Below are 14,549 nucleotides of genomic sequence, written 5' to 3'. Positions count from 1 at the left end.
AAAATAAAATGTAATCGAGATCTTTACAGCCGTTCAAGTATACCTTGTAACAAACATCCATACATCCAAAAATTCACATTCATAATATTATAAGTAAGATCTATTGACTTTTCTTAACAAGTATTTGTTTATTTTAATTTATTTTCGGAGAGTATGTTTAAATGTAATATTGTTTTTAGGTGTGTGCATCCCATTGTCGTGGGTGTGCGACTCACAGGAGGATTGTGTGGACGGATCCGACGAGCACGGTTGCCGCGGGCGGGCGACCGCGATCCCCTTCCCGTTGCCGACGTGCGGTGCGCTCGAGACGACCTGTCGCGACGGCGGCTGCGTGCTTACTACTAAGATCTGCGACGGCGTTCCAGACTGCGCTGACCATAGTGACGAGACGCATTGCACTATGGTAAGTGTATACATGTTACAGATCTCTATATATGGACAGGCTATGAACAGTGGTATTTTGTGCCTAATTGATCTCCGTTATTTTGGCGCTGTCTGTTACGGTTAACAGCGGCGGTGATACGAACTAATAATATAGAAAGAATTAACTGTCAGGAACTTTAATAGGTGCACTTAAGTCGGAACGATGCAAAAACTGCCTTTTTACAAATAATAACCTATCCATTTAAAGAGATCAGTGACACATCAATGCACATGTGCTCGTAAACGTACCTGACTTGAACTAGTTGTCTAAGGGTCTGATAAGTAAGCTTGCTTGTGTATTCATCTTTTTACTGCTTATGTCATTTTAATTATTATTTTTTTCTGTTTGTATGTGCAAAGATAAAAATAAATAAATATGTTGTGTAGAAGGCAAGCAAACCTTCTGGGGCATGTCCGGGCGACCAGTTTGAGTGTGACGAGGGTACGAGGTGCGTGTGGCGCGGCGCACTGTGCGACGGCAGACAGGACTGCTACGATGGCTCCGACGAGACCAACTGCTCCAGCCACGAACACAACTACCATGTAATTATTATTATTATTGTTATTATGTGATCAAGAGTGGATGTAGCACCACAGATATAAAAAACATTTAGATTATAGAAAGCACAAAGTACTATGTGGATTGTCAAGCAACGACTTCTGTCAAATTTAAATATAAGTATATTTTTTTTGGATAGTTCATAAATAATTATAACAAAAAAGGCAAAAAGGTTTTTGTTGAATCGCTAGAATGACGTATAATAAAATTTATAAATGACAGATGGCAGCCTTCTTATGACGCTAGCGCCACCTGCTATGAACTTTCAGTTTTACTTCCCATTAAATTGAACCTGTTCAATAAAAACCTTTAAAAAATACTACGAATTGCATATGTCTGTGGGCAGCAGTCACTTCGCTATTTTAACGAAGTTAGGTGACCTCTAGTTCCTTTGTCACGTTATACTGTAAAGAAGTTAGTATTTTGACTAACAGTAAAATTGTTTTACAGTACGTTAGCCTGGGTGTGGACCAGTCGTCCATCAACTCGACCAGTTTCCTGGTGTCGTGTTGGCTGGCGCAGCAGCAGCGCGTGGTGTACAGCTTCCTGCCCTCCATCGCCAACGTCAGTGATGGCATCTGGCGCAACATGACCTGGACCACTGACAGCGTATATCGGTTCGAAACTAATATTTATTTCTACTTAGTACATAATAATAATAATAATAATAAACTCATTTAATCCATTCAGAAAGCAAACAATAATTGGAAAGTAAACAATAATAATGTAAAAAAAAAAATAAAAAAATAACAAAACATGCTGAAGGGAGGGAAAAACACAAAAACTATATATAAAAAAGCAACAGGCATGTACATATTAACAGGTATAAAAAATTAAAATTCCTACTAGGTTTGCAATGCTGAATGGACAAGGCCTTTACTCAGCATTGTGCTTATTACTTTTCAGAAATAAGCGCTGATATTCTGCAAAAGAATAATAATATATTATCTGCATAAGTATAAATAACACAATTTACATTTGTCTGATTTTATTCCTAGACTGTGGGGGGGGGGGGAGATTTTAGGGTTTCAATATTGAAAGTTAGGTTGTCATTCAGTTTATTTATCTCCATTGAGTGTTAAAGAAGCAGATAGTCTAATAAATAGATATAGAAAGCTCTTTTTAAAGAAAAAAAATCACCATTTTCAGGTTCACAGGCTTAGAGCCGTACACAAATTACAATGTGACGTTCTACATCAGAGACAGCAAATCAAATAAGACTTACCCCTCAATGAAATACGTCAATACTACCACCGGAGAAGGAGGTAAACCTTTCATCTTATACTTTAAGCATGGTTCCTTAACTTTTGGATAAGTAGATGTGTGTCCAACTGGGTTTAGGAAATTTTTATCCCCTAGATCAGGGATCCCCAAACTATTTTGGACAATTGACCCCTTTTCAAAAATGAACTGTTACCTCAGACACCATGGCCAAATTACCTACTTTTAAGATCAATTATTTTTTTTTTCATTCTGACTTAGGTCAATAGAAGACAGAGTGAGAATTAGGAATGCTTTAAGTTCAATATCGACCCCCTGGGGTCGATATCGACCTTTTTGGGAATCCCTGCTCTAGAGCTATTTAAAAAATTGTCTAAAGTAAAGAAAATAGTAAAAGAATATTCTTATCCGCAGTACCGTCACCGCCATTGCGTGTGAGTGTGCGTCAAATGATCGGAAGTCGTGTAAATGTAATTTGGGACCCGCCAGCAGCACCGCGAGGTCGTCTGCGACGTTATACTTTGTACTACGCCCCCCCACTTCCACCAGCACAGAAGGTCGTCTTTGTCACCCACCACGAGCCCGTCAGTCTTACAGTGAGGGGATACTTCAAGCCTAACACTAATTATTCATTCTGGGTAAGAGTAATACATATGTTCTGTAACTTTATTTTTTTTGAATTTTAACTTTATTTTAAAGGTCAGCAACGTATCTGCAGTTCTTTTGGTGTTGCGGAAGATCTTGGGCGTCGGGTTAATTAACATTAGGTAACAGGTTGCTCGTTTGCCCATTCTTCTAAAAAAAAAAGATTGAGAATTTAACTTAATAATAAATTATAATTTTGTCATTCACTACCATCTCACTAGTCGCGCCATCTATCTATCAACTTGTAAAACTAAATCATTCACTACAATCCAATGATTTTACGTTCTTTATCCAATATACTTTGGCAGATGTTCAGGATTTTGAAAATATTGGAGATGACTTCAAACAAAATTATGACAAAAATACTATAAATATGTGTATATTTTTCAGGTAACGGCAACAAATAACGCTTACACATCAAATTCATCAGAAGTGATGTACTTGACATTCGATGAAGTAGGTGACGTGGATGATCTAAAGAACATCACTGTGACGAGACTCCCCAACAACTCGGTGTCCGTCAAATGGGACAAGATTCGCAGCGTAGACGGATACCTCGTCAGTATACAGCTACCTCTTCTCTACTCCAGACTCCAGCCAATACGCACCAAGGAGAATAATGTCACACGTAAGCACATAGAGCACACCATAGACATTGACGTAGAGTCATAGAGCAAATTCTAATGCCATAGAGAAAATAATTCAAATATTTGATTTTATTCCCAGTGAAAAACCTACCACCTGGTGTGAAAGTCTTCATCCACGTGATGGCATACAAGGGTTCGATGATCGGTGAGCCTGTCACCGAGGTGATAATCACTGAGGGTGAGCGCGACGAGATGCTCAACATGACAGCTATACTGCTGAAGGAGAAGAGGACTGCCGTACTCCTGACCTGGTCACCACCACTTGCTGATAGGTACAAAGGCAAGGAGCTGCAGTACCAAGTTATTTACACTGACGCCGCGCATTGGAGGATACCGACTGACTTGAAGGAGGATCATGGTGCGTTATAGTTATTTATAATATACTAGCTGTCGCCCGCGACTCCGTCCGCGCTGAATTAAAGAAAAAACAAAAACAAAATAAGTAGCCTATGTGTTCTTCCAGGCTATGATCTATATTTTTGCCAAATTTCATCGAGATCCGTTGAGGCCCTCTGGATATACCTTCAAACAAACATCCATCCATCCATCCATCCATCCATCTAAACATTTGCATTTATAATATTAGTAAGAAATAAGATGTTTACAGAGAAGAAAATAATAACAAAGAATACGAGCATAGTTATAGACGGCTTGCACGCTTGTGAGACTTATGTGTTCACTGTCAGTCTACTCGGTGGACCCGTTGCCAAGTATAAGGAGATTGTCACCAGAGAGAACCCCAAGTAAGTACACGCCATTAGATTTGACACACCGGGAACTAGAGTTCTCTTCTGCCTGTTTTAAATGTATTTTTCAATCTTCTATGTGCATATTTGCAAAGATATTAAGTTTTTTGGATTTAATTTGGGAATTTTTCTTTCAGAGCGCCCATAAAGGATTTGGATTATGAATACAACAAAGAGAAGTCAGAGCTTAAGATTAAATGGCACATCAATTGTAATGCGCTTAGTGAAGCTGTACCTTACAGGGTAACTATTTTTAGTAAAGACTAGCTTTTACCCGCGACTCCGTCCGCGCGGAATAAAAAATAGAAAACGGGGTAAAAATTATCCTATGTCCGTTTCCTGGTTCTAAGCTACCTGCCCATCAATTTTCAGCTAAATCAGTTCGACCAATCTTGAGTTATAAATAGTGTAACTAACACGACTTTCTTTTATATATATAGATTTTATTTAATGACACACAATTTAGTAATAACATTTTTTTTGCGATTAAGTCGTCTCAACAAATACAAATTAATTGCAATGTACAAGTTATTATTATTTTCAATTAATTTAACAGTTTATAATTGTCGTTTTAGCTGGAAATAACAGAACTGACACACAACAAAGTTAGTCGGTATGCACTCAACGCGACACGCAACTCATCTCTAGAGCACGTCATAGAAAACGTTCCCGTCGGCGGCAGATTCAATATTTGTGTTGCTGTAAGTAAAGTTGATTTTAGAAGCTTATTTTTGTACATTATATTTGCAAAACTCATACTTTAGTTCATATTATAGTTACGTCAAAATACCTTAACAATAAAAATAGCAATTTTTATGTTATGTATTAAATGATAATTTATATTGACAGGCGCACGTAGAAGGTGCATCAAAGCGTTGTATTGACGTACGTACGGGATCGCTGCCGGCGCCCCGCGGACTTGTCGCCTGGCTCGCACCCAATGGACACCTCGTACTCAACTGGCAACATGTTGAAGGACCCGACACACCTAAGTAAGTTAAACTAATTTATATTCGTGGGTTTCGACTGCAGTGATATATATTGTAGTCTATGTTTTAATGTCAGGGGAGATACAGCGTGAGTGCAGTAGAATTCTGGGACGAGACAAATATAAAACTTTAATGATTATGGAACAATTTTTTAACTACCGCTAAAGTGTCAACACACGTTGTCACGTCCGCTGAGTAAGTATTCATGTTCCCAACGTGCCAAATCAGATAGTGGGTATATAACCGAGGCGTTTTTTGCAGGCACAAGTATCAGATCATAGTATCAGAGAAGGAGATCCCAGAGGACCTGGTGCAGCCTGATGCGGACATGCGTGTGGAGGAGGCGGAGCGCTCACCGCTGCTGCTGGCCGTGACCGCGCCGTCGCCCGCGCGCCCGCTGTACGTCAGCGTGCGCGCCGTCACTCACGACGGCTACTACAGCGAGCTCAGCGAGGTCAACACTCTAACTATGGAAGGTACGACCTCATATACGTCGGCACGGTCCCTCTTTCGCTGCCCTCCGTCTTCTTCTTCTGCTTCTTCGTCTTCTTCTTCATCGTCTTCGTCATCATCGTCCTCTTCGTCCGGTTCTTCTTCATCGTCTTCGTCATCATCGTCCTCTTCTTCTTCATCGTCTTCGTCCTCTTCTTCATCGTCTTCGTCCTCTTCTTCGTCTTCTTCATCCTCTTCTTCATCGTCTTCGTCCTCTTCTTCATCGTCTTCGTCCTCTTCTTCGTCTTCTTCGTCCTCTTCTTCTTCATCGTGGGGGAAATGACATCTATTCAATAAGTGGACTACTTGTTAGACTGCCTACAGGAGAATACACGCCCGGAGAGATGAGCACTCACCAGTTATAATAATAAAAATGAAGCTCAAGTTAATAGTCTCATAAAATTAAAGTGACTAGATTTATTTATCATTTATACGCGCTTACTTTTTAAAATTGAAATAACATTCATTATGTCTGTTTTCTTTAAAATGCAATTAAGGTGTCATTGATTGATTGAAGACTAATATTTATAAGATTGAACTTTTGATTACACTACAATGTCACCAATCTTAAGTATAAATATGCGCACGCGTCGCCACTCACACAATATTACGTACAATCACACACACATTAGCTCTACACGCATGCAATCAATGTACAGTTCTGTGTAGGTTTGTAACATCAACTAATGTCAATTTTGTGTATATTTTTATTTTTTATATTTAATCAAAACTAATCTAACCTAACCAGTTATTTATTTGTATATTATTTTTTTTGTTACTAATTTTTCTTTATTAACTTTCTTGCTTCTTATTGTACATTTGCTTTTTTTTCTATATGCCATTAATTTAGTTAAGTTACAACTTTAGTTAGTACTTGGAAGAGCGGGACTTAAATACATGTCATACTTTTGGTATAAGATGTTGGCCAAATAAATCATTTTTATTTTTTTTTTGTTTTATTTTTTTTCTTCTTTTGTGCTTTTTTTGGTGCAGTTTGTGACAAGAAGGGGATTGTGTTACATTAGATTCCGAGGTGGAGGGAATGGGGAGGGCGAGCGCGGTGTGGTGGGGCTGCGGGGCGGCGGTGCTGGCGGTGGCGGCGCTGGGCGCGGCGCTGCTGTACTCTGCGGTGCGCCAGCGCAGGCTCGCGCGCAACTTCCTGCGTCTCTCCGCGCACACGCCGCGCTACGACAGTCGCCGCGGACAGGCCACCATTGAGCACGGTAAGTCACACTAAAGTATAGCATTTTTCAAACATCTTGACAGCTCGGAATCACTGCGCGGAGTACAATTTTGTGGGAATCGCATTGCCCGACGCAGTGGAACCAGTATTAAGGCTATTTAAATACGAGCGTACATACGTACAAGTATTATTTTTATATAGTACTTTTTAGTCTTTTATGATACTAGTTCCACTTTTCATAACTTTATAAACCATAATAGTTTGACATATTGTCATTACATTTTTATCGTATACAAGTGAAATTATCGTTGGATATTTCTATCCATAGAGAAATAAAACATAGTAATAAAATCGGTATTTATTTTATTTGTAATTATTATGTCATTAGTGTATTAAATTAAATCTAAAAGTCTTATATGTGTATATTTTTCAGACGACGACGACGTGCCTCCTATACAAGGGTTCTCGGACGACGAGCCGCTCGTGATCGCGTGAACCCGCCACCTTGTGATGTAACGAAATCTTGTCATTATTAGTATTTTTATATTTATTTATGTTAAAATTCTATGTAGAAAGATTTGAATTCACTTTACGTAATGGTTGTATGTTTATAAGTCGACAAAGTTAACTATGAAATGACGCGACTGACAAAAATAAAGCCATCTGAATACCAGTACATCCAATTTTGGTCACTTTACAGATAACTTGGCCATATTGTAAAAATTGACAACGATTAGTTGATCTATGACGTCTGCTGTCACTTTATAAGAACTGAACTGTCAACTTGTTTTGACAGCTTGTCATTTCGCGATGACAGTTGGGTTCATTATTTAATTTGAATAAACAGTTTATGTTCAATTATAACTTGGACACAAATTGATCTCTTGTAAAGTGACAACGAGTTATTTCAAAGTTTTATCGTCATTAATAACTTATTTTATAGTTTTTGAACACAATAGAGGAATACTAAATACGTATTAATATTTCAAAAAATTTAGTAATATTGTTTTGCTTCAAAATATTGCTCACTGAAAGAAAAACCTTAGATAATATTTGTGTGTGAAGTTTAAGTTAAGGGTTTGTCCGGATAGCGTGAAAGAGATTTTATTAACGTGTAAATTTGAAAATTAAATAGTTTTTTTTAATTTAAATCTAAACCAGGCTATCAGATAACCAAAGAAAGTTGAAATAAAATTAAAAAAAATCGTATAACAAACCTCTTAAATTTTGACATTCTTAAAAGTAAAAAAAATAATTGCACGTTACATCTGGACAAATAAAAAAGGGCTGTAAATTGTAAAGTATAAGACTTGTTTGTGTTACGTATAAAGACGTTAGTTTTGTTCTTTTAAAAAATTGATAATAATTAAAAATTTCAACTGTCGTTATACATGTATAAGAACATTATTGTTATCTCTGTTATTTTCGAACAGAGTGACAGGGATAGTGATATGTTGTTATACAACTGTTACCGCAGTGGAAACATAATGTAAGTATATGTGACCGTAGCTATCTCATAAAACAAGTTCGACACCAAAGATCTTATTATGTACACGTCAAAAGTACAATTTTAGTTCATTTAATGATAAATGTAATTTGTGTTGAACGATTTTATAGATATTATAGTGACCCGTAGACAACATTCCCCTTTATAGTATTTTTTTTTATTACTAGTTCCTAAAATATATTTTGTATTGCATTTGTTTATAGATTGATTAGTTTAGTAAATTAATTTAATAAAGTTAACCGCGTTTGTGATTTGGTTACATTTTATTTAATACGACTATTAAAAAATTAACGTTGGTGTTAAAAAAATAAATTATTAGATGATTCTGACGCTGGTCACAAGTGTAACTGTTTATTATGAATGAATAAAATTATAAAATAAAAAAAAAATTGTTTTATTTTAAACTAGCTGTCGCCCGCGACTTCGTCTGCGCGGAATTAAAAATAAACTTAATATGTAGCCTATATGTTTTTCCAGATTATGTTTTATATCTAAACCAAATTTCATTAAGATCCATTAAACCTTTCTGGAGATGCCTTCAAACAAACATCATTATCCTTCCATTTATCCATCCATCCAACAAAATAAAAAAAAAAGTGAAATCGGTCCAGCAGTTAACGCGTGATGGCGTAACCAAGAAATATAGGGATTATTTTTTTTACTTAAAATACCTTTATTTATATTTTTGCATGTAAACTTTAATGACTCTTTTTAAGTATTCTTTGAAAACAGTTGATCGAGAAAGGTTTATTACACAAATTTATTGAGAGTAGAAAAACTTTTGGTTTTTATTTTAATAACAGTCGTTGATAAATCTAAACTTAACGACTTCAGTAGTATATTAACTTCGTTAACTGGGAAAGGTTAAGTCATTAAAATACAAACACTTAATTTTGTTTTAAAGTAAGCATAAATTCGCCTGTTATACCTTTATTGTTCAGTTAATTCCCAAAGCTGCCATAGCGCGTATTGTCCATTCCCGCGGCCGCATCAGTACTACAACGTGATTACGCCACACAGACAAGCCCGCTACGTAGAATACATCGTTCGTTTTACACATCAAAGGTCCACCGGGCCCCGTCTGCAATTTAAATATATTAATTATTTAAAAACCAAATCACTTATCACAAACGGAACTGTAATATTTATCTTTGATTAGTTGTTGTCCGCGACTCCGTCGGCGCGTAGTTAAAAAAAACGTAATAAGTTGCCTATGTGTTCTTCCAGACTATGTTCTACATATGTATCAACTTTTATCAAGATGCGATGAGCCGTTCCAGAGATACCTTCTAACAAATACCCATCCATACATCTAAACTTTCGCATTTATAATATTAAATAAGAAGTAAGATGGGATTAATTAATAGCGATGGGATTAAATAATTAATATTAATAGAAATAATAAATTTTTGACATGATCAAGAAGGGGGTGACAATGGAGATGACGGCAGACAGATTAATTTGGAGGACGGAAACCTGGTGCACCTACCCTACGTAAGTGGGACAAGGTCAAGGAGATGATGATGAGAAATAATAAAAATAATATAAAAACTTACAACAGTGGTCTTGGAATCAACGGAAGCACAAAATGTATCTATTGAAAGATCAAATTCATGTTCATTTGACATATTTTCAGCACAATTTTCAGAAGACAAAATAGATGCTCGTTGCCAACGTGGACGCTCTCTTACACCTATAAAAAATGTTCTTTATAAAAAGTTAATATCTCCAAATCTCCGAAACTGTGCGCCTTCTACGAGGGGAGGTCCAAAAGTTCGCGGAATGGAGGGGATGGAGTGGGGATAGGGTAGCTCGCTTAGTGTCATACTAATTGGGCACTCATAATTAGTATATATATAACATTTCAACCCTATAGTGCCATTCGTTTACGAGTACTCGCCTGCTGAAAAAGTCAATCCGGAAGCAAACTGCAACTATGGAGAAAATTGAACATCGCGCTGTGATAAAATTCCTTACCAAGCAAGGAAAAAACGTTCAAACCATTTTAAATGAAATGGAAGCCGTTTATGGAGATCAGTGCCCTGGTAAAACAATGGTTTATAAGTGGCATGGTCTTTTTAAACATGGTCGAGATTCAATTGAAGACGACTCTCGCTCTGGGCGGCCAGCTGACGCCACCACATCAGACATCGTCGAAAAAGTCGAAAAACTTGTACTCGAAGACACACGTTTGAAGAAGAAACAATTATCTGCATTTGTTGGAGTATCAGATACAACTATTTTGCGTATCCTGCACGACCACCTGGGCATGACAAAAGTCAGTGCAAGATGGGTGCCGAGAATGCTCACGCCGCTTCAAAAACAGCAGCGCGTCGACGCGTCTAAGCACTTTTTGGAGTTGTGTGGAGACGAGCCCGTGCAGATTTTGGAGCGGATTGTTACTGGAGATGAAACATGGGTTCATCACTTTGAACCTGAGTCCAAACAGGAGTCCATGCAATGGCACAAAAAGGGTACACCACCTCCCAAAAAATTCAAGGTGTCAGAATCGGCGGGAAAGTTGATGGCCACTGTTTTTTGGGATTGTAAGGGAATATTACTCATTGATTATAAAGAAAAAGGTACCACTATAACCGGAGAATACTACGCACTCATATTAGAAAAGTTAAAGGAGTCAATTAAAGAAAAACGTCGAGGAAAATTGGCCAAGGGTGTGTTGCTTTTGCAAGACAACGCGCCGGTTCACAAGAGCCGAGTTGCCATGGCTGCTCTGCACACACATGGGTTCGAACCACTTGTTCACCCACCCTACAGTCCAGACCTGGCTCCTAGCGATTTTTATTTATTTCCAAATTTAAAAAAAGAGCTAAGGGGAAGGAAATTTTCCGACGATAATGAAGTGAAGGAGGCAATTTCGGCCCATTTTGAGGCCAAAGACAAAAAATATTTTTTCGATGGTTTAGAAAAATTAATTCATAGATCGAATAAATGTATTAGACTTAAGGGTGATTATATTGAAAAGGAAAAATAAATTTATTGTTATATTTCATTGACAACCCTTTCATTCCGCGAACTTTTGGACCTCCCCTCGTAACTGAAGCTAATAGAAATAAATTGAACTTTTGCTATTTTAAATAAGCAGGAGTTATTTGTAAGTACCTTGATCGTACCCGCCCCAACCAACGAAGATGCAGTCGTTACCGGTGTTATCTGACAAGCACGCCGGTTGCACATAGAAATCCAATCGTAGTGGATATCTCCAGTACTGAAATAAGTACTATAATATATATTTTTGATATTTTGACGGCAATAAAGACAGTGAAATCCCATCGTTACCACCCTTTGCCAAGGCTTCCGTAGATTTTTACATACTACATAAAATATGAAAACAGAAAATCTTTCATTGAATAATAGTTTAGAGTTACTAACGAGTAATGCAATATTGTAGGCTAGTTTTCCTGGTGTATATTGCTGATGCGCGCGGACTGACGGCTTGCGGTACTGCAAGTGTCCACGTTTTTCCTCCTTCAGATCCCACGCTCCGGCTACTATAGTAATTTCACTTTTCATTCTGCGAATATAATAAATTTACATATTAAGTTTTTCTATAAACTCTTATTGTGTCTGTTTTTCGATGGTTAGGAGGAAATGAAGACGAGACTTGATTTACCGACCTTACATAAAATGGGAGACCGTGTTTCAAGACAAGCCGGTTGAATTGTTAGAGATGAATCTCTGAATGAATTAAAATAGTTTCGTTGGCAGGCAGGCCATCTTTGTGGCATTTTTCGCAATACTAAACATTACTTAATTTCCCGATGAAGTAAGTTTTATGTAAGTAATTGTTTCATGTACTTAAATTTTGTTGTAAATGTGTAAGAGTATTTGAAACGTTAATAATTTAAAATTTACTGACTCATAAGTACAGTCAGCGGTGGTGACGGCCGCGCGCGGATGTATCAGCGTCGCATAGCAGAGTATGCTTTGCCGACGTTTGCTGAGTGTGACGAGCAGGAGCCAGGGATGTGCCCCTCTTGGTGAGTCGCCCAGTGTACTATCTAAAAACAAAATTTGTAAGTATTTCAACCTTATTTAAAAAAAAATCGTCTCGTGTTCTAGTGTTAGAAAGGGATATCCATATTATATTTATTGGTGTGATTCGCTTACAATAAACTATAAGGTTTTTAATTATTCGTTTTGATATTTACTAATTAGTTTCATGCAAGGAAATAAAATTTACCACAGTCATAAATGTGATCATTGTCTTCTTTTGTCCTTCCGCAATTCTTGTAAAATGTCTCTGTAACGTCTGCATAGTCGTCGTAATCCTCGTCTACACTGGATTCTGATTGGAACATTTTCTCGCCACTATCTGTAAGACTTTCTGCAGTTGTAGGTCTTCTTAAAGTACGTACAGGAGGTTGTACTCTATTCTTTAAATTCAACAATTTAAATCCTTGCAGAACTTGAAAATCAGGATTTGAATGATAACTAACTGAATATCTTTCTGAATTAAACATTCTGTCTGAGGCAGAGGAAAGTTTTAAAAGTCTAGGTTTAAAGTTTGGAGCGATCGATGAAGAACCTGCTGAGAGAAAATCGTGGGTCTATAAGTATGTATATGAAACTGTAATGTATTTATCAAAAAATGCCGTGGGAGGACTAAGGAATACTCAATATTATACGTCTAAAAATTAATTATAACTATAACCTTACCTTGTCTAGGATCAATAGTTGAATATCCAAATGATGGAATTTCTTCTTCAACACTATCATCATTATTATAAGAATACTCTTTGTTTGGATGTACAAAAGACCAATTTGGAGGACTATGGTCTGAATACAGTCCCACTAAACTTGGCTTAGGTAATTCTGCCGCATAGTAATCATTGTAAATGTAATCATTGTTGTTATCTTCTTGAGAGCTTTTGAAATCATTAACTTTTTCTTTAAAATTAGTATTTTTTATATTCAAATATGGATCGATATATTCTTCGTCCGGTGTTACAATTTTCTGTGCTATTGTAGATGCAGTTGTTTGTGTTCCATATTTCCTTTCCATAAGATTTTTCCGTTGTTTTAGAACTGGACTTATATTATCGTCATTATTGGAACGTTTTATTCTATTATAATAGTCACTACTGGGGAACCTTATTTTTGATGGTGTTGTTTTGGTTAATGGAAGTATGCAACAAACATTTTGAATGTTGATTGCAGATTTTAAATGACTCAATCTAAAATAAAATAAAATTTAAAGAAAGCACACAATACTAAATGAATCAACGTGTATATTTACTTACTGATTTTCTGGTATATATGGAAATCCATTGCATCGACTACAATCAGATTTTTTCATATAAGTGCATATATTTTCCGCCAATGACGCGTCTTCTTCTGTACTATTAAATATTCTATTATTTAACGTTTCACTTTTGTTAACATTATTGACAAAACTTTCTGATCTATAAGCGTGTACATTATTTGTATTGTTTTTATTTTTGTCACTCTTAAAAGATGCCACATCATCTGGGAATACAAAATTAAAAATATCTTCCTTATAATTATTGTCGTCTTTTTTAAGTTCACCAACTGTGTCAATTCTATTCTGAGTTTCAAAAGCTTCTGTTTTGTTTGCGACTTCAATTGGGTTTAACAATTTACTGTGATCCTTGAAATGAATAATTGCTTCAATATCTTTCGTTTTTACTGTAGTTGTATCACTAAATGTTTCATCTTTTTGTGTAGCGTCAAACTGGTTATCTCTAAACACAATTTTAGCACTTTCATCTGTATCGAATTCTCCGATATCTTCAAATTTAGGTTGCGGCGGCTCTACTTTATACAATTTCAACAATTTATCATTTAACCACCAGAATTCGCCATTTATCTGAGCTACGATCACTTTAAACGTAAAATAGAAAATGAATAGTTTAGTCAACATTATGAAACGTCGTGTTTTGTGCTAGTTGACTCTGGAAATGCGCGTGGCTCATATATTTACTGGGGCAAAAGTTAAAGGGCAGGATGTTGCGGCAAGTGCAACGAGTGCAACAATTATCGGGTTATTTTCAATGATTTCGCGCGCTGTTAACTTTTCTATTATTCTGCTACAATTTAGTTGATTTGCGATCGGCGTACGCTATTTCAGCTACTTCGTGTGACGACAGTTTGCGGTC

At 36.7% G+C, this 14,549-nt stretch overlaps 2 protein-coding genes across 4 annotated transcripts in view; one reads left to right on the top strand and one right to left on the bottom strand.

The window, feature by feature from the left end:
- LOC106708850 (sortilin-related receptor-like) overlaps nucleotides 1-7,865 on the top strand; it is a 25,791-nt gene extending 17,926 nt beyond the window's left edge. Inside the window, exons 15-28 of the mRNA XM_045681002.1 lie at nucleotides 180-403; nucleotides 811-966; nucleotides 1,433-1,599; nucleotides 2,132-2,247; nucleotides 2,618-2,841; nucleotides 3,239-3,476; nucleotides 3,575-3,853; nucleotides 4,103-4,238; nucleotides 4,379-4,484; nucleotides 4,817-4,942; nucleotides 5,091-5,233; nucleotides 5,492-5,706; nucleotides 6,748-6,945; nucleotides 7,339-7,865. Coding sequence (XP_045536958.1) covers nucleotides 180-403; nucleotides 811-966; nucleotides 1,433-1,599; nucleotides 2,132-2,247; nucleotides 2,618-2,841; nucleotides 3,239-3,476; nucleotides 3,575-3,853; nucleotides 4,103-4,238; nucleotides 4,379-4,484; nucleotides 4,817-4,942; nucleotides 5,091-5,233; nucleotides 5,492-5,706; nucleotides 6,748-6,945; nucleotides 7,339-7,400 — 2,390 coding nt within the window. The 3' untranslated portion in view covers nucleotides 7,401-7,865. The remainder of the gene's footprint in view (nucleotides 1-179; nucleotides 404-810; nucleotides 967-1,432; nucleotides 1,600-2,131; nucleotides 2,248-2,617; nucleotides 2,842-3,238; nucleotides 3,477-3,574; nucleotides 3,854-4,102; nucleotides 4,239-4,378; nucleotides 4,485-4,816; nucleotides 4,943-5,090; nucleotides 5,234-5,491; nucleotides 5,707-6,747; nucleotides 6,946-7,338) is intronic.
- On the bottom strand, nucleotides 7,336-14,549 carry LOC106708828. Of its 3 annotated transcripts, none has more exons than XM_014500389.2 (9): nucleotides 13,674-14,549; nucleotides 13,090-13,607; nucleotides 12,614-12,961; nucleotides 12,290-12,431; nucleotides 11,803-11,944; nucleotides 11,533-11,638; nucleotides 9,969-10,105; nucleotides 9,341-9,493; nucleotides 7,336-7,409 (listed from the first exon to the last, which is right to left on the bottom strand). In XM_014500389.2, the coding sequence occupies exons 1-8, from the start codon at nucleotides 14,312-14,314 to the stop codon at nucleotides 9,350-9,352; spliced, it is 2,178 nt and encodes a 725-aa protein (XP_014355875.2). In that variant the 5' UTR covers nucleotides 14,315-14,549; the 3' UTR covers nucleotides 7,336-7,409; nucleotides 9,341-9,349. The 3 variants fall into 3 exon arrangements, with proteins under 3 accessions (XP_014355875.2, XP_014355884.2, XP_014355892.2); XM_014500398.2 differs by having other exon boundaries at nucleotides 12,614-12,958; XM_014500406.2 differs by having other exon boundaries at nucleotides 12,614-12,745.

This window comes from Papilio machaon, chromosome 14 (assembly GCF_912999745.1).
Source record: "Papilio machaon chromosome 14, ilPapMach1.1, whole genome shotgun sequence".
NCBI classification, from domain to species: Eukaryota; Metazoa; Arthropoda; class Insecta; order Lepidoptera; family Papilionidae; genus Papilio; species Papilio machaon.
This window is presented reverse-complemented; position numbering and strand designations above follow the sequence as displayed.

What these genes read in the sequence shown, in the direction of transcription:
- LOC106708828 (XM_014500389.2), bottom strand. Translation starts at nt 14,314, where the DNA reads ATGTTGACTAAACTATTCATTTTCTATTTTACGTTTAAAGTGATCGTA. An exon ending in AACTATTGATCCTAGACAAG is followed by an intron (nt 12,962 to 13,089) that starts GTAAGGTTATAG and finishes ATTTTCTCTCAG; the next exon opens with CAGGTTCTTCATCGATCGCT. An exon ending in ACCGCTGACTGTACTTATGA is followed by an intron (nt 11,945 to 12,289) that starts GTCAGTAAATTT and finishes TTATATTCGCAG; the next exon opens with AATGAAAAGTGAAATTACTA.